Below are 25,311 nucleotides of genomic sequence, written 5' to 3'. Positions count from 1 at the left end.
GTGCAGCCTTAACACCACCATTCCCTGTCACAGTGCAGCCAGTATACCACCATTCCCTGTCACAGTGCAGCCAATATACCACCATTCACCGTCACAGTTCAGCCAATATACCACCATTCACCGTCACAGTGCTGCCAGTACACCACCATTCACTGTCACTCTGCACTTTTTCAAAAGACTTGAAAAGTGTTGTCTTGCTCCCCATTGCAATTAAACAATGATGAGCCATTTCCGATCAGATCCAAATCATTTTATTGTTTGTGGAGTAGTCAGTCAGTAGCAGAGAAGTTTAATCCCTGGGGAAGCAAAGTCAAAACGTCCTGCAACTTCCACCTTCGTAACATCTGTAAGATTCGCGCTTTCTTGACCCCTGCCACCAACAAACTCCTCATCCATGCCCTCATAATTTCCCACCTTGACTACTGCAATGCCCTGCTGTCTGGTCTCTGCAGCCCCACTGCAGTCCATCATGAATGCGGCAGCCAGAATTATCCACTGCTCCCATTGCTCCACCACGGCGGATCCCCTCCTTGAATCCCTCCACTGGCTTCCTATCCAGTTCAGAATCAGATTCAAGATACTGTGTCTGACCTACAAATCTGTCTACAAAACCTGTCCAACCTACATTTCCGATCTTACTCAGAGGTACACACCTAGCCGCTCACTCCGCTCTTCCAATGAGCTTCGCCTGACCACCTCCAGCATCACCCAGTCCCATGCACGCCTCCAGGACTTCTCAAGAGCTGCTCCAACACTATGGAACTCCCTACCTCCACCCATTAGGGCAGCCCCCTCCTTCAACATCTTCAAGAAAGCCCTCAAAACCCACCTTTTCACTCTGGCCTACTACCCCTCACAATTGCTCTAAACCCGCAGCTGAACTCTGGTCCCCTACCGTTCGTGTCCCTACCTCTCCCTCTAGATTGTAAGCCTTTGGGCAGGGTCCTCCTCCTTTTGTGTCCTACCTGATCATGCACCTCCATTACTGTGAACCCATGCTATGCATCTGAGTGAACTCAACTTGCCTAATCTCCATGCTCCCATCCAGTGACTAAGCATTACCTTGTACTCATACTGTGCTGCATGATCTGGTCTTTCTTGTATTCAGGTATTGTCATTTTGCTGTATGTCACCCCTACATATTGTATGTATCCCTATTTATTGTCCAGCGCTGCGTAATATGTTGGCGCTTTATAAATACAATAAATAAATAATAAGCAGGTGGAGAGCTGGATAAAAAGACAGCTCTGGGTAATACTATGAATACTACAAATGTTTGCAACTGTCGCTCTGACACATGACGCTTGCTCTCTCTGCAAACACCACGACACCCCCCCCCCCCCCCCCCATCCTTGCCAATGACAGCTCTTAGATCCGCCATACCCCGGTGTGATCAGTGTTCTTTGCTCTTCCATCCCATTGTGAGTGGTCTGAAATGTGGAGAAGCCTCCCGTGCTTTCTGTTCACATTTTATTAGTTGTACAGAACTGTGAGAGGATACATCGCATTGAAACAATAAGACCTGTAGAAGCTCTGCACTCACCGTCTTCTCATATTCCACTTCTGAGGAAGTCGGGGACAGCGGACTGATGGGGCTGAGTGATGGGGAGCTCTCCACGCTGGAGAGGTAGTCTGGATCCGGCACATACAGCAGCTATATGCAAAGGAAACATGGATGTATAAAATCTCCTTGACTGGCTGGCTGACAGCACTCTATGGAGCTGGGAACGGAGACAGGTTCCAATTGCGGACTATGGAAAGGGACCAGAACATTCAGTCTACATGAAGTGGGGAGGAGGAGGACAGTGGGAGAGATAGAGAAATAGAGGAGGTTCAGCATGATGTGAGCAGGACCATAGGAAAGAGGTTCAGCATACATGATGTGAGCAGAACAGAGGGCAAGAGGTTCAGCATGCATGTGAGCAGGAGGACAGGGAGTAAGAAGTTCAGCCAGCATACATGATGTGAGCAGGAGGCAGAGGGTAATAGGTTCAGCATGCATGATATGAGCAGGAGGACAAGGGGTAGGAGGTTAAGCATGCATGAGGTGAGCAGGAGGACAAGTGGTAAGAGGTTAGGCATGCATGAGGTGAGCAGGAGGACAGAGGGTAAGAGGTTCAGCATGCATGATGTGAGCAGGAGGCCTGAGGGTAAAAGGTTCAGCATGCATGATGTGAGCAGGAGGCCTGAGGGTAAAAGGTTCAGCATGCATGATGTGAGCAGGAGGCCTGAGGGTAAAAGGTTCAGCATGCATGATGTGAGCAGGAGGCAGTGGTAAGAGGTTCAGCATGCATGATGTGAGCAGGAGGACAAGGGGTAAGAGGTTAGGCATGCATGAGGTGAGCAGGAGGACAGAGGGTAAGAGGTTCAGCATGCATGATGTGAGCAGGAGGCAGAGGGTAATAGGTTCAGCATGCATGATGTGAGCAGGAGGACAGAGGGTAAGAGGTTCAGCATGCATGATGTGAGCAGGAGGACAAGGGGTAAGAGGTTCAGCATGCAGGAGGTGAGCAGGAGGACAGAGGGTAAGAGGTTCAGCATGCATGATGTGAGCAGGAGGACAGAGGGTAAGAGGTTCAGCATGCATGATTTGAGCAGGAGGAGGACAGAGGGTACAATGGTTCAGCATGTATGATGTGAGCAGGAGGAGGACAGAGGGTAAGAGGTTCAGCATGCATGATGAGAGCAGGAGGACGACAGAGGGTAAGAGGTTCAGCATGCATGATGTGAGCAGGAGACAGAGGGTAAGAGGTTCAGCATGCATGATGTGAGCAGAAGGACAGGGGGTAAGAGGTTCAGCATGCATGATGAGAGCAGGAGGACAGGGGGTAAGAGGTTCAGCATGCATGATGTGAGCAGGAGGCAGGGGGTAAGAGGTTCAGCATGCATGATGAGAGCAGGAGGACAGAGGGTAAGAGGTTCAGCATGCATGATGTGAGCAGAAGGACAGGGGGTAAGAGGTTCAGCATGCATGATGAGAGCAGGAGGACAGGGGGTAAGAGGTTCAGCATGCATGAGGTGAGCAGGAGGCAGAGGGTAAGAGGTTCAGCATGCATGATGAGAGCAGGAGGACAGGGGGTAAGAGGTTCAGCATGCATGATGTGAGCAGGAGGACAGGGGGTAAGAGGTTCAGCATGCATGAGGTGAGCAGGAGGACAGGGGGTAAGAGGTTCAGCATGCATGATGTGACCAGGAGGCAGAGAATACGAGGTTCAGCATGCATGATGTGAGCAGAACAGAGGGCAAAAGGTTCAGCATGCATGATGTGAGCAGGAGGCAGAGGGTACGAGGTTCAGCATGCATGATGTGAGCAGGAGGCAGAGGGTAAGAGGATCAGCATGCATGATGTGAGCAGGAGCAGGACAGAGGGTAAGAGATTCAGCATGCATGATGTGAGCAGGAGGAGGACAGAGGGTAAGAGGTTCAGCATGCATGCATGATGAGAGCAGGAGGACAGGGGGTAAAAGGTTCAGCATGCATGATGTGAGCAGAAGGACAGAGGGTAAGAGGTTCAGCATGCATGATGTGAGCAGGAGGCAGAGGGCAGGAGGAGGTTCAGCATGCATGATATGAGCAGGAGGAGGACAGAGGGTACGAGGTTCAGCATGCATGAGGTGAGCAGGAGGACAGGGGGTACGAGGTTCAGCATGCATGATGTAAACAGGAAGAGGACAGAGGGTAAGAGGCTCAGCATGCATGAGGTGAGCAGAAGGACAGAGGGTAAGAAGTTCAGCATGCATGAGCTGCCTGGATCCTCCACAATTCAGCACTGAAAGTCCTCGGTCTGGGGCGTACTGCGTATGCTCCCGGCGACAGGGGAGCACGCACGGCCAGTCTGCACCTGTGCTGAATGGCCCCGAATGAAGGACTTTCGAGAAATATATATATATATATATATATATATATATATATATATATATATATATATATATATATATATATATATATATATATATATATATATATATATATATATATATATATATATATATATATATATATATCCCCCTCCCCGTCTCGGGTTCCCTTTAAAGAATTTGGAGGGGGCAATGCTGAAGATGAAATACTTTGGACGCATAATGAGAAGGCAGGATTCACTGTACAAGATCGAGGGTCAAAGGAGGAAGTGACAGCAGAAAATGAGATGGTTTAATAGTATCCTGGAAGGAACAACTATGACTATGAGCTTGGACAAACTTCAACAGACAGAGAATAGAGGGGCCTGGCCTGTCCTGCTGCGGTCCATGGGGTCACAAAGAGCTGGACATGACTGAACAACAACTGAACAACAACAAAAATGTAAAGAATGTTTGAAGAACATTTATAAAGGACTATGGATTACCCCTAACAAATATATGTGTGTCAAGGGATATTTTAGATGATATCCACAACAGGGGTACTTGGTTTATGTCAATAATAAAGGGGTACATGCTATACTAATATTGAGAAAGACGGTTGTAGAACACAAGCAGATGCCCCAACCACACAAAGTGTGCTGTGGAAGTAAGCACCGTTCTAGCACTATAGTAAACAGTCCTGGGGAAGACCATACCTGTCTGTAGACCACTGTAAACTGTTGTGGGGACGTACGCCCCTGTCCAAGCAGGCACCACTGCAAAGCCCTCTATGCAGGTACCTACCTGACCGGGAACCACAGCTCTGGAGAAGAGTTTATTCAGTTGAACAAGTTCATTTGGAGTCGTATCGAACTTCAGGGCGATGCTGTTCAGCGAATCGCGGGATTCCACCTGTAGTAAATAACCAAAAATTAGCGTTCAGTGTTCGGCTTCCATGCAGCAGAGAAACTATCTAAATTCTAAAGCAACCATCATTACATACTGGCACTAAGTAGTGACAAATGCAGCAGTCATAGGAGGAATCTGGATTTTCACTAACCCAACTGCCTTCGTTCCTCAGTAAGTTCTGCCCTCTTCGGGGTGCCTCCAATCCAAACACAAACACATTTAACTTTTCTTAACCCCCTTGCCGGTCCAATTCCCGCGGCAAGGGGGCAGCAGAGCACTTTTTTTATTAATTTTTTTTTTTTTTAAATCAAGTAGCGAGCCCAGGGCTCGCTAAATGATAGCCGCTGAGCAGTGGCATTCCCCCACCCACTCCGATCGCCTCCAGTGATCAGAGTAAGCAGGAAATGCCGTACAGATCGGGATTTCCTGCTGGGCTTCCCCAGTCGCCATGGCGACGGGGCGGGATGACGTCACCGACGTCATGACGTCAGAGGGAATCCCGATCCAACCCTCAGCGCTGCCTGCCACTGATTGAAAATCGGCCCAGCGGGGCCGGAGAAATCCTCCTACGCAGGTTACCCCGAGCTGAGCTCAGGATAACCGGCAAGGAGGTTAATTTCATCTGGCTGCTCTGTAATGTACTGGTGGGCTGAGCTACTCTGTCACTGAGGAGATTCTGTGCTCTCATACTGCTCAGGAGCTTATAACCCACATACAGAAAGAGTGAGGGTTCCCCAGCCTGGCAGGTTCGGCAGGGTATGAAGAGTGGGCGGCAGAGAGCTTTTATAGTACCTGGCCGGACGACTGGATCGACTTATTTCTCCACCACTACGACAATGTAATCGCGACATTCTCTTTCTCCATCGGCTGAACTTCCAAAAGGTCTTCTGGGACCCAACTACATCCAATCACATGATATGACGTGATCAGGATCCAGGAGACCGTGTCAGGGTTACAGCACCACCCGGTGGTGGAAGAGGGGGAAAAAACTCTTTCATCACCCCTCTTCCTCCACCGGGTGGTGCTGTAACGCTGACATGGTCTCCCGGATCCAGATTACATTATATCATGTGATCGGAACTGAACAGTTGTGTACATGCTATACTAACTTGACATCGACATGTTAAGTTCCGATCACACAATTTGATGTAATCTGGATCCAGGACACCAGGTCAGCGTTACAGCACCACCCGGTGGAGGAAGAGGGGTGATGAAAGTTTCTTCTCTCTCTTCCACCACCGGGTGGTGCTGTAACCCTGACACGGTCTCCTGGATCCTGATCACGTCATATCATGTGATCGGATGTGATTGGGACCCAGAAGACCTGTTGGAAGTTCAGCCGATAGAGGAAGAGAAGAAACCGTGCGGAAGAGAGAACTATAACTGCTCCCTGCCACCCGCTTGTTTGGCTGCACTAGGACTAAGATTTTCCGGCAGAGGTTTAGAGTGCACAGCAGCTTTCCAATGAAACATTTCATTTGAAGCTACTAATGGGTTAACAATACTCTTTGTGCTATTCCCCCCCCCCCCCACCAGGCAGGTTTCAGGAGAAGAGAATGCTGTAAAGGCAACCATGCTGTTGTTCACAATACCAGTCCATTGTGTTGAAACACACACATAACAGAAAGGCTGACACTTCCTTCGTTTTCACAATCTTCTTGATGCTGAAAGCAATGTTTCGTGACACGCAGGTCTCTTCTTCAATGCAAAACAAGTCTGTCAGAATATCAGTATAACCGCCACGGCATCTGCCGCTGCACTCGCCCTCAAGCCATGTGGTCTGTCCAATGGCTGCAGCCGTAGTGGTCATCATACCGATGCTGACAGACTTGTTCATCCCTGAAGAAGTGACCTGCATGTCCCGAAACATTAGCCCACTGTCTGCATCAATAAAATTGTGCAAACTAAGGAAGTGCCAGCCTCCCTGTGTGGTCTATAGATGTCTATTAAAGAGGAGCTGTTAGGTATAGGGTCTCAGAGAAAAAAAACACATGTATCAGTTGCTAAATATTGGCTGTACTTACATTACATATGCATTTCACAGAATTTTTATATAGTATTTGCAGAGATTGATGCTCCTGACAGCTCATGGCAGGTTCCATGTTTGACTGTCTTGTATGAAGAAAATTGTGATGTAATATCCTCCCTTACCTTGCTTCCTGATGATTCGACTCACAAAAAAGATCAGGATCAAAGATCCTAATGGTTCATGATCCGGACAACACTACTGTGCAGTGAATGTTAATTAGCCATGTGGCTAGGAACAATAGGACTCAGGCTCCCTGCACACTGCAAATCCGTTTTCCGATTCCGATTCAGTTTCCGATTCCGATTCCGTTTCCGATTTTCCTTGAATACATTCAACAGAAAAACGGATCAAAAAACGCAGCATGCAGTTAAGATTAAAAATCTGAATCGGAATCGGATGTAAAAACAGATTAAAAATCTGAATCTGAATCTGATTTGCTTGCAGTGTGCAAGAGGCCTCATGCAGTATACTCTAAGGGAACATGTGCACTGTGAACAGCACATTGATTTTTCAGTGCTGTGAGTTGGGCTGCGTTACAAGCTGCTGTAACATGAGCCTGTAACCTCCCACTGTGAAAGCAGCCTTAGGGCGGGATAGGGAAATGAAGGGGAGGACCAAGGGAGTGCAGTAGGGAGAAGAAGCAGCCCCAGCATGCTTTGCAGTATCTGTTATGTGGCCTGCCGGCCTCCTTAGGAGCTTGGGTCTAACAGCCTTGCTGTTCAGCAAACTTCAAAGTAAAAGAGATTTTTAACTTCAGTATTGCCTTTTTGGCTTCCTTCTAAACTGTTTAACACAGGAGAATAAAGGTTTAAATTATCTTTTGCAGCCTGACAGTTACTCTTTAAGGGAGTACAGTCAATCACCCCAAAAGTTTGGCTTGAGCACTCCGAGACTCCTCTTTGGCATAATCCAAGAGTGTGTGGGTTGAACTGTCGTATACTTGTGTTGCAACATGTCTGCCATGCTTCCTAACCCGTATGAAACAAGTGTTTTGGGTAAGTCAAAATCTTTCAATCTTTTAAAGAGGAACTGAAGAGAAAAAAGGGGAAAATAAATCAATACATTGCAAAGTGAGAAGTTAAAAAAAGAGAAGAGAATTCAAGAAATGATTGACATTCGTCATGTAATTTGTTCATATTGTTTGATCCACAATGAGCCTGCACGTAATCATCTTTACTACTGGCAGACATGAAAAAAAAAAAAAAAAAACAGACAGCACCAACTGCCATTATCTGTAACCACACCCACCAACAATGTGATAGGCTAAAAGGTTTTTGTTTTTTTTATAGATATACATATGCACAGAGGGAGATACTGGTTGCTTGGCAGTTGGAAACAGCTGTTATTTCCGTTAATGCAATAAGGCTCACAGACAGGAAACTATCAGGACCATGGTCATGACATCACACTGTGGGAGGGGTTTCACCACAATATCAGCCATACAGACCCCCCTGATGATCAGTTTGAGGAAAGGTAAAGATTTCTCATGGGAAAAGAGGTATCAGCTACTAATTGGGATGAAGTTCAATTCTTGGTTACAGGTCCTCTTTAAAGAGTAACTGTCAGGCTGCAGAAGCTAATTTAAACCTCTATTCTCCTGTGTTAAACAGTTTAGAAGGAAGCCAAAAAGGCAATACTGTAGTTAAAAATCTCTCTTACATTTGATGTGTGCTTATCAGCAAAGCTGTTAGACCCAAGCTCTTAAGAGGACGCAAGCCGCATACCATACTGCAAAGCATTCTGGGGCCCTCCCCTCGGCTGCTAATGAGAAGTTACAGGATCAAGTTTCAGCAGCTTGTAACTCAGTCCAGCGCACAGCACTGATAAATCTCCGGGCAGAGTACACTGCAGGAGTCCGCTATTGTTCCTAGCCACATGGCTAATTAATATTCACTGCACACTAGTGTTATTCAGTACGAGCTTTTCTGTGATCAGGAAGCAGGCAGGACATGACGACACATTTGGCTTCATAGGAGACAGACGAACATGGAACCTGCCATGAGCTGTCAGGAGCATCAATCTCTGCATATACTATATAGAAATTCTGTGAAATCCAAACGTGGACAGTGAAATGCATATGTAATGTAAGTACAGCCAATGTTTAGCTACTGATATATGTGTTTATTTTCTCTGAGACCTTATACCTAACAGCTCCTCTTTAAATCCTTGGCACTTGTACAGGATTGTGGATGCTCCAGAGAAATGAGCACATAATGTGAAAATTTATGTGATCACGTCAAATTTTCTGCCTCCATTTTCATACGCTGCCTTCCTGCCCTCAGATGACCCCGCTCTGTGAACGAGGCGGAACGTACACATCGGGCTGATGTGAAAATAGCGGCTGTGTCTTACAGAGGACTTTGGAATAGAACAGCAAGCAAAGATAATGCTCCAGTGGGAATTTCTGGCATCAAAGTGATGCTTCAAGGAGAGCCATAATGGCACGTCCACAGTCCCTCTTTATTATATCAGCACAAAGGACCTTGTCAAGGTGACAAACCTGCACCAGTAAGAAAACTATGTGGTGCGAACGCCAGACAAGAGGCTTCTTTTTGTGCCAACAGTTCAAATTAACCTCATTCCACCCAAACAGAAAGGAACACATCTCCTCACATAACACAATGGTGAGATTTCCATGCAGTAGTTTGCGTTCCTGCACGTCCCAGAATGACCGGGTTTACCTGCAGGTGTTTGTCGCTTCTAGTGATGGTCAATAGGGTGCAGTGGCTGGATAGTGTACTGGTTAAGTGCTCTGCCTCAGATATAGGAGACCAGGGTTCCTCCTATTCAAGGCTCTTCCTGTTCAGTACGTCAGCACCTACTCAGTAGGACACCTTGGGCAAGACTCCCTAAAGGGCTGGCTCACACGAACGTCAGCTGAGTTTTTGCTCAGTGCCGTGTTGAAACGCCGCCGTTTAAACGCTAGCTTTTGAAGGCTTTTGGGAAGCTTTCAAAGCTAGCGGTTTCAGGTCTCTACACTGATTTCCCGGCGTCTACCGCCTCTGAAAGCTGCATGTTGCATTCGAGATGAGACGCAACGCCATGATCAACCACCAGGCTTGCATGAAAGCCTGCAATAGCCAGCCCTAAACGCTCCCATTCGTTTGAATGGGGCGGCTGTAGATCCCAAATAGTGTCGCGTCCGAAATGCAGCAAAAGCGTCCGTGTGAACCAGCCCTAACACTACTGCCACCCACAGAGCAGGGCTGTGGAGTCGCAGTCGTGGAGTTGGGGCAATTTTGGGTGCCTGGAGTCGGAGTCGGGAAAAAATGCACCGACTCCGACTCCTAATGAATTTGTAACTGTAATTAAAATAGAAAATATGATAAAATGTTCTATTTCTCAGATAATAGTCATTAAAAATAATGTATATATACAGTATATATATATACACAGTAATAGCTGTGCTTAGTCCACAAAAATGAAATAAACCAATCAAAATTAGTTACTTGTGCTGCTTCAATAAAGCAGTCCCTGTATTTTTAAGGTCAGATATACATATCTGATTGCGATTGTATATATGATGTGTACACAGGAATCTCTTATATATACTAAATGACATCTATGCTGTAAGAATAAAGCCTGATGTGTAGCTGTGTCACTAATAGAGATGGTCAATGAGATGGAAATAATTCTGCACTGATGCTGATTTATGCAAATGTATGCACTCCCTTTGCTGATGAAATCAAATAATTTGATATGTTGTTAAAATTTGGTTTGGTGTCTACAAATTAAAGGGTACCTGAGATGGATGAAAAGTAAAGTTTTATACATACCTGGGGCTTCCTCCAGCCCCCTTCAGGCTAATCAGTCCCTTGCTGTCCTCCACCACCCGGATCTTCTGCTATGAGTCCTGGTAATTCAGCCAGTCAGCGCTGTCCGGCCGCATGCCGCTCCCACAGCCAGGAACATTCTGCACCTGCGCAATAGTGCTGCACAGGTGTAGTATGCTCCTGGCGGCGGAGTGTGTGCATGCGCACTACGCCCGACTGGCTCAAGTACCTGGACTCATAGCAGAAGATCCAGGTGGTGGAGGAGGACAACGAGGGACTGATTATCCTGAAGGCGGCTGGAGGAAGCCCCAGGTATGTATAAAACTTTAATTTCATCTGTCTCAGGTTTACTTTGTTACACAGTAGTACTATACTCTACATATGCACTCCCCACAGAGCTGCAGGGAATCCACTGAGAATGCTGTGCACATTGAACACAGAGGTGTTGTCTGTCACCCATAAACCTTGTTCAGATTGTGCATGAAGAATGTGTAATAGAGGAGGAATCTCCTCATTCCCCTGCAGAATACCTGCACATCACTCTTACATGTACCCACACTTACATTGCCTAGGGCCTGATGGATGTTCTTTGTTCCGGTTTGTACCTTTTACAAGTACTCTTACCAAGGACTAGTTTTAGTCTAAAGGGAATAAATATAGTAGTCTACATATCCTTCTCACTTCAGTTGTCTTGTAAAATTCCTAAGCGTTGGCAGTTAAGAGACGAATTTCATGTTACATACTTTTAATCAACAAAATTGTAATATGCAAATTAGAGGAGTCGGAGTCGAGGAGTCGGTGGAATCCTAAACTGAGGAGTCGGAGTCGGTGGATTTTTGGACCAACTCCACAGCCCTGCCACAGAGCACGCCCTAGTGGCTGCAGCTCTAGAGCTATTAGTCCGCCAGGAGAAAAGCAGCTTTCATTGGCCCAGATCCAAGATGTATGCACCCTGCTTTACACCTGAATGCATGCTGGAATTACGAGCTTCCAAATGACTATTTCTAATGGATAATTGGCTACCTCTCTGACAGTGGGGAGATTTCAGGGCAGTAGTGTCTCCCTCCCTCCCACAGTGGTAAGACTTCTCTGCAGTAGTATACGTTTCCTACCCTTTCATAATGGTAACATTACCCAACAGAAATATGTCTCCCCCTCCCCACCCCAAGGATTGAAATTCCTCTGCTGTAATTTGTGTCTCCTCCCCATCCCCAGGGGTGAGATTTTTTTTTTTTTTTTGCAGTACTTTGTGTCTCCTCCCCTTACCCAGAGTTGAGGGTTTTTATTGTGAGCAGCAGCAATTGGTGTCTCCTCCCTGCCCCCAGCAGTGAAATTCCCCTGCTGTAATTTGTCTCTCCTCCCTGCCCCCAGAGGGGGGGATGTTTTATTTTCTTTGATAGGTATAGAAAATCGGGAGCTGCGTTACCCTCCGTTTGTCTGTAAATGGCTCCAGTATCCTAAGATGGCCAGTGCCCTTTGACTACACTGGCCACATAGGGGGACACAGGAACAGGCATTTGGCTGTTCCTGTGCCCCCATATGTGCTCAGTGTAATGATTGGCTGTTCACATGTCACCTGCCTGTGTCCCCCTATATAGTCAGTGTAATGATTGGCTGTTCCTGTGTCCCCCTATATAGTCAGTGTAATGATTGGCTGTTCCCATGTCACCTGCCTGTGTCCCCCTATATAGCTAGTGTAATGATTGGTTGTTCCTGTGTCCCCCTATGTGGTCAGTGTACCGTTGGCCCAGTCGCTGCACATGCGCTGCATGCTGGGTTGGCTCATTTGTGACTGCGCCGGGGACGCATCACCACGTGCATACATGCATTGAACATGACGAAAGCGCTGTGCAGTCACAAAGGAGACACATACAACGCATGTGCGGCACCAGAGTCAAAGGGGGCTAACAGTTTTTAAGTACTGGAGCTGTGTATAGGAGAAGTGGACACAGCCAAACACGGAGTAGTGCTTTTCAGCGCTGCTAGATTTGGGCGCAGCTATAGACTGTAATGGGAATCAGTCTATAGCGGCGCACAGTGAGTAACGTCGGAGCCGTCAGCAGACAGAGCCGAGGTTGCTCAAAAATCACAATAATTCGGCCTCCAGCAATAGCTGGAAGCCGAATTATATCATTCCCCACTATCCATGGCGGCCTGGAGGGGGAATAGTAATTAACACGGCCGGGACTTGTGCAGAAGCAGGATCAGCCCTATACCGGCTGTATCCTGCTCCCAAGTCTACCGGCGCCGATTTCAACTGTACTCGCCACAAGGGACGCTGTAAGAGAGTGCACACCTCCCCATACACTAGTGCAGCATCCAATTTTTTTTATACAGCTAGGGCTTATTTTCGGGGAAACGCGCTAGTTCATTTGTTCTGTTTATTTGATTCTGTGCTTGATATCAGTGGCCCCATGTGGGGGAACTTATTTGTTTGCCGACTGAACCTGATGTACTCTCCATAGTGGATTTTCATTTGGGGAAAACTGTTAGTAAAACTGGCAGAGGGATGATTGGGCATTGGGAAAGCACCAAGCAAACTGAATCTGGAGTGATTGAAGTCTGAACTGCAGGGGTGGGTGGTATAGCACAGCCAGCTGTACTGATGGTGATACATCTAACACCATGATGGTTCTTTTAATGGTTACAATTGTATTTTAATAAACCCTGTGTGGCTTGCAAAAGTATTTGGCCCCCTTGCCATTTTCCACAATTTGTCACATTACTGCCACAAACATGAATAAATTTTATTGGAATTCCACGTGAAAGACTAATACAAAGTGGTGTACACGTGAGAAGTGGAACGAAAATTATACATTATTCCAAACATTTAAAAAAAATAAATAACTGCAAAGTGGGGTGTGCGTAATTATTCAGCCCCCTTTGGTCTTAGTGCAGTCAGTTGCGCATACATTGCCTGATGAGTGCTAATGACTACAGTGGAGGAAATAATTATTTGACCCCTCACTGATTTTGTAAGTTTGTCCAATGACAAAGAAATGAAAAGTCTCAAAACAGTATCATTTCAATGGTAGGTTTATTTTAACAGTGGCAGATAGCACATCAAAAGGAAAATCGAAAAAATAACCTTAAATAAAAGATAGCAACTGATTTGCATTTCATTGAGTGAAATAAGTTTTTGAACCCTCTAACAATAAAAGACTTAATACTTAGTGGAAAAACCCTTGTTTGCAAGCACAGAGGTCAAAAGTTTCTTGTAATTGATGACCAAGTTTGCATACATTTTAGGAGTAATGTTGGTCCACTCCTCTTTGCAGATCATCTCTAAATCCCTAAGGTTTCGAGGCTGTCTCTGTGCAACTCTGAGCTTGAGCTCCCTCCATAGGTTTTCTATTGGATTAAGGTCCGGAGACTGACTAGGCCACTCCATGACCTTAATGTGCTTCTTCTTGAGCCACTCCTTTGTTGCCTTTGATGTATGTTTTGGGTCATTGTCGTGCTGGAACACCTATCCACGACCCATTTTCAGTTTCCTGGCAGAGGGAAGGAGGTTGTCGTTCAGGATTTCACGATACATGGCTCCGTCCATTTTCCCGTTAATGCGATTAAGTTGTCCTGTGCCCTTAGCAGAAAAACACCCCCAAAGCAAAATGTTTCCACCCCCATGCTTGACGGTGGGGACGGTGTTTTGGGGGTCATAGGCAGCATTTTTCTTCCTCCAAACACAGTGAGTTGAGTTAATGCCAAAGAGCTCTATTTTGGTCTCATCAGACCACAGCACCTTCTCCCAGTCACTCACAGAATCATTCAGGTGTTCATTGGCAAACTTCAGATGAGCCTGCACATGTGCCTTCTTGAGCAGGGGGACCTTGCGAGCCCTGCAGGATTTTAATCCATTGCGGTGTAATGTGTTTCCAATGGTTTTCTTGGTGACTGTGGTCCCTGCTAATTTGAGGTCATTCACTAACTCCTCCCGTGTAGTTCTAGGATGCTTTTTCACCTTTCTCAGAACCATTGACACCCCACGATGTGAGATCTTGCGTGGAGCCCCAGAGCGAGGTAGATTGATGGTCATTTTGTGCTCCTTCCATTTTCGAACAATCGCACCAACAGTTGTCACCTTCTCTCCCAGCTTCTTGCTAATCGTTTTGTAGCCCATTCCAGCCTTGTGCAGGTCTACAATTTTGTCTCTGACATCCTTGGACAGCTCTTTGGTCTTTCCCATGTTGGAGAGTTTGGAGTCTGCTTGATTGATAGATTCTGTGGACAGGTGTCTTTTATACAGGTGACTAGTTAAGACAGGTGTCCTTAATGAGGGTGACTAATTGAGTAGAAGTGTCTAACCACTCTGTGGGAGCCAGAACTCTTAATGGTTGGTAGGGGTTCAAAAACTTATTTCACTCAATGAAATGCAAATCAGTTGCTATCTTTTATTTAAGGTTATTTTTTCAATTTTCCGTTTGATGTGCTATCTGCCACTGTTAAAATAAACCTACCATTGAAATGACACTGTTCTGAGACTTTTCATTTCTTTGTCATTGGACAAACTTACAAAATCAGTGAGGGGTCAAATAATTGTAAATAGAGTGCACCTGTGTGTAATCTAATGTAAAGTACAAGTACAGCTGCTCTGTGACGGCCTCAGAGGAGAATATTGGGAGCAGCAACACCATGAAGTCCAAACTAAACACCAGACAGGTCAAGGATAAAGGTATTGAGAAATTTAAAGCAGGCTTAGGCTACAAACAGATTTCCAAAGCCTTGAACAACCCACGGAGCACTGTTCAAGCGATCATTCAGAAATGGAAGGAGTATGGCACAACTGTAAACCTACCAAGACAAGTCCATCCACCTAAACTCACAGGCCAAACAAGTAAGCGCTGATCAGAAATACAGTCAAGAGGCCCATGGTGACTCTGGACGAGCTGCAGAGATCTACAGCTCAGGGTGGGGGAATCTGTCCATAGGACAACTATTAGTCATGCACTGTACAAAGTTGGCTTTTATGGAAGAGTGGCAAGAAGAAAGCCATTGTTAACAGAAAAGTATATGAAGTCCTGTTTGCAGTTTGCCACAAGCTATGTGGGGGACACAGGAACCATGTGGAAGAAGGTGCTCTGGTCAGATGAGACCAAAATGGAACTTTTTGGCCAAAATGAAAACGCTAAGTGTGGCTTAAAATAAACACTGCACATCGCTCTGTACACACCATCCCCACTGTCAAATATGGTGGTGGCAGCATCATGCTCTGGGGGTGCTTCTCTTCAGCAGGGACAGGGAAGCTGGTCAGAGTTGATGGGAAGATGGATGGAGCCAAATACACGGCAATCTTGGAAGAAAACCTCTTGGAGTCTGCAAAAGACTTGAGACTGGGGCGGAGGTTCACCTTCCAGCAGGACAAAGACCCTAAACATAAAGCCAGGGCAACAATTGAATGGTTAAAAACAAAACATATCCATGTGTTAGAATGGCCCTGTCAAAGTCCAGATCGAAATCCAATCGAGAATCTGTGGCAAGATCTGAAAACTGCTGTTCGCAAACGCTGTCTATCTAATCTGACTGAGCTGGAGCTGTTTTACAAAGAAGAATGGGCAAGGATTTCAGTCTCTAGATGTGCAAAGCTGATAGAGACATGCCCTAAAAGACTGGCAGCTGTAATTGCAGCAAAAGGTGGTTCTACACAGTATTGACTCAGGGGGGCCGAATAATTATGCCCACCACTTTGCATTTATTTTTAAAAATGTTTGGAATGATGTATGATTTTCGTTCCACTTCTCACATGTACACCACTTTGTATTGGTCTGTCAAGTGGAATTCCAATAAAATTGATTCATGTTTGTGGCAGTAATGTGACAAAATGTGGAAAACTTTAAGGGGGCCGAATACTTTTGTAAGCCACTGTATGTTTGCAAACAACATTTTGTATTGGGAATTGAGCTGATTGAGTTTGTTTGGTCTGACTTTTTGGATTGTACTCAAAGTTCCCCATGGGAAGTTTGCGCCCAATTGGTGTTTCTCGTTATATTTGAGTGTTCTCCCCCTAATTTAAGGATTGTTTCTGCTGCTGTAGCCCATCTGCTTCAAGGTTCAACATGTCGTGTGCTCAGAGGTCATACTTTGGTTTTAATGGGTGACACCATGCCACACTAAAAGACCCTTAAATCCCCTTTTTTCCCCATACTGATGCTCAGTTTGAACTTGGGTAGTTACGTGTGGTCAGTTTAAGTTACTTAGAGGTGCACTACAGCGAAAAACTGTAAAATGTAAAATATGTGCAAACATATACAAATAAGAAGTACATTTTTTCCAGAGTAAAATGAGCCATAAATTACTTTTCTCCTATGTTGCTGCCACTAACAGTAGGTAGTAGAAATCTGACAGAAGTGACAGGTGTTGGACTAGTCCATCTCTTTATAGGGGATTCTCTGTGATATATTTATTTTCAAAAGCACTTCGTGAATGGCAGTTGCTCTATCCAACTGCCAAAAAAACTGTGTAGTGAGCAGGGAAGCTGGCCAGCATCATTGTTTAAATCCTTTTTAGGGAATATCTTTATAAAGAATAAAAGCCTTGCTGAGAATCCCCTATGACGAGATGGACTAGTCCAAAACCTGTCGCTTCTGTCAGATTTCTACTACCTACTGTAAGTGACAGCAACATAGGAGAAAATTAATTTATGGCTCATTTTACTCTGGAAAAAATGTACTTATTATTTGTCTATGTTTGCACATATTATAAATTTTACAGTGTTTCGTTGTAGTGCCCCTTTAAAGAACAACTGAAGCAAGAGGTATATGGAGGCAGCCATATTTACTTCCTGTTAAAGGGAACCTAACCTGAGTAGGATATGGATTTTTCCTTTTAAAAGAATACCGGTTGCCTGGCTCTTCTGCTGATCCTGTGTCTATAATACTTTTAGCCACAGCCCCTCAACAAGCATGCAGATCAGGTGCTCTGACTGAAGTCAGATTGGATTAGATGTATGCTTGTTTCAGGTGTGTGGTTCAGCCACCACTGCAGCCAAAGATATCAGCAGGACTGCCAAGCAACTGGTATTGTTTAACCTTCCTGGCGGTCAATTGTTCTGCGGCTGCGCAGCCGCAGGAGGTTTTTTAAGCCTAATTTTTTTTCTATCATGTAGCTAGCCTAGCGCTAGCTACATGATTCCACCCTCCCTGCGGCCTCCCTCCCACCCCTCCGATCGCTGCCGGCGATCAAGCCCATCCGGAAATCCCGTTCTAAACGGGATTTCCTTCAGGGCTTCCCCCGTTGCCATGGAGATGAACGGAGTGACGTCATCGACGTCGTGACGTCACATGGAGTCCTGATCCACCCCATAGCGCAGCCTGGTGGCGATTGGCCAGGCTGCGCAAGGGGTATGCGGGGGGCGGGCCCTGTATAGAGGCGGGTAGCGGCGCATCAGCGACGATCGACCAGAACACGAAGAAAGCAAAGTGCTTGCTGTGTGTTCTAAAAAAAAAAATAAAAATGAAAATCGGTTTTAAAGGAATAAAATATGGCAGCATCCATATTACTCTCATTTCAGTCGTCCTTTAAAGGGAACCAGAGACGAAGCACCTTGTGTATTTTACCATATATATCAGTAAGAACATTAGAGAAAACACTTGCCATGCTCTCGGTTTCATCCTCACTGCTAAAAGTGTCTGTTATCAGCTGTGATAAGAATCCCGGACTGAGCATTCAGTCTGGCTTTGCAGGGAATAATTATAGCTGAGTCAATATAGCAGAGCCACAAGGGGGCAGGCTTGGGCTTGAAAAGACACCAGAGAAGACAGACTCCGCTATAATCTTTCCGTAGCAAAGCTAGACTGAGTGCTCAGTCTGGGATTCTTATCCGAGGTGATAACAGTCAAATTAAACAGAGAACAATGGAACAAAGAGCAGATTAGGTGTTTACTGTCATGTTCCCACTGATTTATAAGGTAAAATTCAAGAGGGTGCTTCATCTCTGGTTCTCTTTAAAGAGGCACCACCAAAAATCCACACTGATGGTACTGAAGTGGCAGAGTACCCTGTGTTCGCCTCCTGGGAACCACCATCTCCAGTGACCTGAGCTGGAAGGCTAACACCAGCTCAACCCTGGCAAAGGCCCAGAAAACTCTTCTTCCTCCGCCAGCTGAAGACTTTCAGTATGCCCCTTGAGGTTCTGACAAGATTCTACTCTGCCACTACAGAATCTATCCGCTGCTCTTCCATCCTGGTCTGGTACGCTGGCTCCTCCGCCAGTGACAGACTCAAACTCCAGAGGGTCATTAGATCAGCAGAGAGAGTCATTGGGAAACCTCTCCCTCCACTCGACCTACTCTACAATTCTAGAGTGTGCTCTAGAGTGCTGAGGATAGCAAGTGACACAGGCCCCCACCCACCCCCCCGCCCCACCAATGCTACTTCAGTCGCCTTCATTCCAGTCGGAGGGTCCGGGTCATCTCCACCAAGACTACAAGGCACAAACACTTTTTTTTACCCTTTGCCATCAACCTCCTGAACTCCACCCACATGCCACCACCAAGCACAGACTTGGCACTGTCAGTCATTCTGTCGCATGGGACTGTAACTGCACTGTGCTTTCACTGGCTGCTCCCAAGTACTTAGTCCTACACAGACATATTGGCCTCAATTCACTAAGTTTTATCTTTTATCAAACGCTTGATAATTTACCTCATGGATAAAATCTCATTTTTAGTTTACTAAGGTGTTACTGTATATACTCGCATACAAGCCGAATTTTTGACACCCAAAAAGGTGGCCAAAAGTTGGGGGGGGGGGGGGGGGGTCGGCTTGTATGACAGTCTTGGGTGGTGGTTGGTGGTCCGCGGCCCCCCTGTACCGGTTCAGCCAGCGGCCGCTTCCTCTAATCTGGGTTCCCCTCTCCATCATGCATATAAGTGTATCACAGCAGCACGCCCGGCGCTGCTGCTGTGACGAGGCAGGAGAGAGCGGTTTCTCTGGTAACAGCGATACACATCGCCGCTACAGGAAGCCGCGCTCTTTCCTGCCTCGTCACAGCAGCAGCGCCGGGCGCGCTGCTGAGATACACTTATACGCATGATGGAGAGGGGAACCCGGATTAGAGGAAGCGGTCACTGGCTGAACAGGTAATAGCAGCGCGGCCGCAGGGGGGGGGGGGGGGGGGGAGGAGGGGGGGGGGGGGAGGAGGGGGGGGCGCTATACTGGCCACTATACTGGCTATACTGGGCACTATACTGGCTATACTGGGCACTATACTGGTTATACTGGGCACTATACTGGTCACTATACTGGCTATACTGGGGCACAACCTACCAATACTGGGGCACTATACTAGCTATACTGGGCACTATACTTGCTATACTGGGGCACTATACTAGCTTTACTGGGGCACTATACTAGCTATACTGGGGCACTATACTAGCTATACTGGGCACTATACTAGCTATACTGGGACACACGGGGGGGGGGGGGGAAATCACACGGCCTGCACCAATCCAGCATTTCCTACCCCCGGCTTATATGGGGGTCAATCATTTTTCCCTGGTTTTTCAGGAAAAAGTTGGGGGGTCGGCTTATATGCGAGTATATACGGAATATATTTATCAAATGTTTTATAAAAAAATGTTCAATAAATCTATAACATCTTAGTAAATTAAAAATTAGATTTTACTCATGAGGTAAATTATCAAACGTTCGATAAAAGTGTTTGATAAAGCTTAGTGAATTGAGGCCATTGTCTTGTATTAGGAGGGGGCCGCCATGCTGGAGAGGGTAGCAGCCAGGACGGGGGTGACAGCGGTCGGCGGGAAGGGGGCTTGCCCCCCCTCCCTCACCTGGGTCCCCTGTCCCCGCACCTCCTCCAGCTACTTGCGCAAAACCTAACTTGTTGTATAGCGGCAGAGAGTAGAGCTTACCTTCTTCCTCTGCTCGCCGCGTTACTTCCTGCAATGCCACCCTCCGAAGTATAGAGGGCGACATTGCAGGAAGTGAAGCGGCGAGCGGAAGAAGAAGGTAAGCTCCCTGCTGCTATACAATACATTAGGTTTTGCACAAGTAGCTGGAGGAGGAGCGGGGACGGGGGACACAGGTGAGGGAGGGGGGGCGACCCCCCTCCCCACCAACCTGTCACTGCTGTCCTGGCTGCTACCCCCTCCGGCATGGCGGCTCCCTCTCCCCCCACGGCTGGGCATACGGGAAAAAAAAAAGTTTAGAAGACCTGATGCTGAATGGACAAGTGTAGACCTAGACTTCTAGATTATTTAGCCAGTGATTGCCCATTGTAAAATCTTTTATCTCCCTAATTCAAATTCTGAAATGTATCACTGGTGGTGACAGTTCTGCCAGGTGATGTGTACGGAATGTGTGTTACTGAGAGTTCTAAGCGCAGAGGAAGATACTGCCTGCTTGGCTGTTAAAAAGGGCCAATATTTACCCACATTGCAATGAGGTTTAGACAGGAAACTGTCAGGACATCACATTGTAGGAGCGGTTTCACTACCCTATCAGCCATACTGTTGATCTATTCGAGAAAAATTAAAGACTTCTCGTGGGAAAGGAAATATCAGCTACTGATTGGAATGAAGTTCAACCCTTGATTAAAGTTCCTCTTTAAATGCACTGAGAAATCGCCATGTGATTGATTAGCAACTAAACAGGTGCCACTAATAAAGTGTTTACCTGATACTCCCAAAACAGGAAGATTTCCCTGAACTGGCTTGTGTCTACTCTTATATTAGCATGTTTGTGTCACCAGGCTCCCTGTTTTGGGGTGTGATATGGGAGGGGCTGGGACACTTCTTCTGTAGGTCTGCCATAGGTCAGTGTAGTGGGAGGTCCATATACAATCTTGCGATTTCTTTTGGCTGCAACACTGAAGTCCTGCAGAAGACGCAACAAACATAGAGGTTCCTAAACCTTGTCTTAGGTGTAAACCAAAACATTAGATGGCATTCCCTGTTTATCATTGGTTTAGTCCTGGGCATTTCCTGTTGAGGAACTGAAGCAGGACAGTCTTGACACAGAGCCATGGAAGATATGGGCCCTATAGAAGTTCAAAATAATAATAATGAAAGCTCCTTCCCTGAGGGGTTTCTGGCATCTCCGGCAGCACTTTGCTCTGAACTCTCTTGCTGCGTTCCTCAATGTCTGGGTGGAACAAGTTTAACCTGTACTGTTGGCACAACAAGACTCCTCTGTGCACCACATGGATTCCTTCCTTGTGCATGTCCTTGTCCACCCCGCCAAGGACATGTCTCCTGGTGTAATAAAGAGGAACTTTGTGTGAACTTCTGAGGCTCAGCTTAAAGTGGATACGAGATGAACTTTTACTCATTGCATAATTGTGTTCCTTTCCTATTGTTTATAGGGCATTCCTCAAGCCAAATACTTTTTTGTTTTTTAATACTCTAATTCCCTATAAACTAAATAAACCACGCCCACAGGTTTTCAGAGAGCCTTGGCAGTAGCAAGGGCTCATGGGAACTCAGTCTGGGCAGGAGGAGGAGTTACTAGCCATTGATTTCAGAGGCAGAGGGGAGGAGAGAGGAGGGGGGTTAGGTTTTTTTTTCACAGGCTTAGTGATCAAGATACAGATAAGCCTGCCTCAATGTAATGTTTACAAACAACATGGCTGCTGTCATTGTATCACAGGAAGAAATAAATACTTTCTATTAAAGCTGTTTGCAGCTATATTTGCTGTGTAAACTATCTAAACTTTAGATAAGATATATAGACAAGTTACTTGTTATAGTTAGTTTTTCATCTCGGATTTGCTTTAAAGCAAAAATCCAGAAGCAGAATTCACAATGGAGTATTGGGTGGCTGGAAGCTGCTATATTTGAGGTCTTGCTATATTCAGATGTCCTCTATGAGGCTAAGTAGCTACTTATCATATGACCCCAATGCACCTGTGTCAAACTCAAACTCGTAAGGGGCTAAAATCTAAAATATAGTCTTAAAGAGGAACTCCAGTGAAAATAATGTAATAAAAAAGTGCTTCATTTTTACAATAATTAATTATGAATGATTTAGTCATTGTTTGCCCATTGTAAAATCTTTCCTCTCTCTGATTTACATCCTGACATTTACCACATGGTGACACATTTACTGCTGGCAGGTGATGTCAGTGGAAGGAGATGCTGCTTGTTTTTTCTGTCAGTTGGACTCAGCTGTAAACAGCTGTTATTTCCCACAATGCAATGAAGTTCACAGACAGGAAACTGTCAGGAGCATGGTCCTGACATCACACTGAGGGAGGAGTTTCAGCACAATATCAGCCATAGACCCCCCTGATGATCTGTTTGTAAAAAGCAAAAGATTTATTATGGGAGAGGGGGTATCAGCTACTGATTGGGATGAAGTTCAATTCTTGGTCACGGTTTTTCTTTAAGTCGTGAGCCAAATTTTTTATCAGAATATAACATTTATGGAACAGTCTTAAACTAAGGATGAAGGATAGCTTCTGTGAGGGTCTGCTCCTCCCTTCTGTAGAGTAGCGCAGTGGAGCAGTTCAATATTTACCTGCTCCAGTACTGCTTCCAGTGTTCTCTGGTCTTCCTGACAGCCACACTCGCTATGCTGAATACTGTACCTCAGGCTCCTTAGGCATGTCACGTGATTGGGAAAAGGAGGCATGCAGCTTACAGTGTGCGACTGTCAGGAAGAACAAAAATAAGACACAATGCTTCGCTGGAGGAGGTAAATATTACACTGCATTGCTCCTTTACTCCGCTATGGAGCGGTGTGAGGGTGGGGAAATGGGTGTCACGTGTTTTACCAGCCACTTGGGGGGGGGGGGGGGGGGGATAGGCACACAACCACCTTCAATATAACCTAACCATTGTGGAAGGGGAGGAGTCAATCCCATAATTGCGGCATCATGAAGACATTGGGGTGCAGCTGATAACAGTAAAGTGACAGAATGAAATTGGGGTTCCCTCAAAACAGTGAAGGGGTGACAAACAAATGAAGTGTTATTGGCTGCCCTTGACAACTATAACCAGACCAACACTGGGCTACCCCTTATTATGGTACAGAGTTCTTATAGCAGGAAACTGGCAAGTCAGTAATCATGAGGAGCCAATATGTTGTTACATGTAGATACCACTGATAATATTGTGAGCAGCTGTAGAACTGGGTTTCCCTGGTACTTATATGGGCACTGTGGAGTGGGAGGCCCTGGAAAGCCAAAGAAAACTGGAGGTGGAGGAAAACAGTTACCTAAACACAGTAAATTAGAGATTCACTAATACACAGCTAGGGGACACTGAGGAATTGGGATGTTCCTACTAATAATGATGGGAGGCTGTGGAATAGGGGTGTGCCTAGTACCTTTAAGGAGATCCTGTGGAATAGTGGTACACCTGGTAAAGATGAGGTGACACGGAGAAATATGGGTACCCCTAGTAATGATGTGAGGATACTTTGGAATAAGGATTCCCCGGGTAACGGTGAGGGGACGCTGTGGAACAGGGGTTCTCAGGTAAATGTGAGATGACACTGTGGAATAGGGGTTCCCCAGGTAACAGAGGATGCTGTGCAATAACCCCCTAACAGTGAGGGTACACTGCAGAAAAGGAGTACTCAGTATGAGTGAGTGGAGTAGGGATACCATTTGGAACAATGAGAGAAAGCTATGAAGTAGTAGCACACCTGGTAATAGTGGGGGGATGCTGTGTATAGGGACACCTCTGGTTATGGCAGGGGATGATGTGTGTGGAATACAGATAGCCCAAGTAATAGTGAGGGTAAGGTGTGGTGCCCCTGAAATTGGAGAGGGAACACTGGGGAACAGGGGTACCCGTAGTAATTTTGGTGTGTGTGTGTGTGTGTGTGTGTGTGTGTGTGGGGGGGGGGGGGGGGGGGTAGGGGACATTCTGGAATAAAGGTACCCCTAGTAACAGTGAGGGAATGCGGCGTGGCGGGTAACAGTGAGGGAACTGTGGAAACAGGGATTCTTTGATATTAATGAGAGGATGTTGTGAAACTGGGGCATCCTCAATAAAAATGAAGGAAAGAAGTTGGACATTTGGTAATAGTAGTGGGATAAGGGTAACCCTGGTAACAGTGAGGGGACAATGTGTAATAGGATTAACCCTGATAACTGAGTGAATACTGTGGAATCCTTAACAGTGAAGAGTCGTTGTAGAATAGGGGTACCCTGGGTATCAGAGACTAGATGGGTATGATATGGAATGGGGTGGGCCATGGTGACACTGTGGAATAGGGGAACCCCTAGTAACAGTGAGGAGACTTTGTATAAAAAAAAAATTGTTACCTCTGGTAACAATAAAGGAATGGGGGTAATTATTATTATTGATTTATAAAGCGCCAACATATCCCGTGGCGCTGTACAAAGTAATGTGAAATAGGGGTACTCCTGTTGACACAGTAAAATAGGGGTACCCCTAGTAACAATGAGTAGACACTGTAAAAAGGGCACCTCTGGTAACAGTGAAGGGATGCTGATGATGTGAAATAGGGGTACTCCTGGTGTCAGTGAGGGAACTCAGTAGAATAGAGGTTCAACATTGAGGAGACCCAGTGAAATAGGAATAACAGTGGTTACAGTGAGAGGACAATCTGGAATGGGGTCAAAACTGGTAACCATGGCAAGATTCTGCATAATAGTGTCACATCTGGTTACAGTATGAGGGAGATTGAGTAAACCCCTGGCAAAAGTGAAGGAATATTGAATAAGGGGTGCCTCTGGGAAAGCTACAGAATAGGGGTACCCATAGTAGCGGTAAGGGATCAATGCAGAACAGATGTACAGCTGGTAGGGAATAGGAGAAACTAGGGACATTGGGAAACA

At 46.0% G+C, this 25,311-nt stretch overlaps 1 protein-coding gene across 4 annotated transcripts in view; it reads right to left on the bottom strand.

Annotated features, from left to right (window-relative positions):
• OXR1 (oxidation resistance 1) overlaps window positions 1–25,311 on the bottom strand; it is a 546,053-nt gene that overhangs the window by 87,441 nt on the left and 433,301 nt on the right. For all 4 annotated transcript variants that reach the window (XM_068237908.1, XM_068237907.1, XM_068237910.1 and 1 more), the window contains 2 exons: window positions 4,641–4,748; window positions 1,544–1,654 (listed from right to left, as the gene is read on the bottom strand). In XM_068237908.1, the coding sequence (XP_068094009.1) occupies window positions 1,544–1,654; window positions 4,641–4,748 (219 nt within the window). The remainder of the gene's footprint in view (window positions 1–1,543; window positions 1,655–4,640; window positions 4,749–25,311) is intronic.

Source organism: Hyperolius riggenbachi, chromosome 5 (assembly GCF_040937935.1).
Source record: "Hyperolius riggenbachi isolate aHypRig1 chromosome 5, aHypRig1.pri, whole genome shotgun sequence".
NCBI lineage: Eukaryota > Metazoa > Chordata > Amphibia > Anura > Hyperoliidae > Hyperolius > Hyperolius riggenbachi.
Note: the sequence above shows the minus strand (reverse complement) of the source record. Positions and strands in the feature narration are given on the sequence as shown.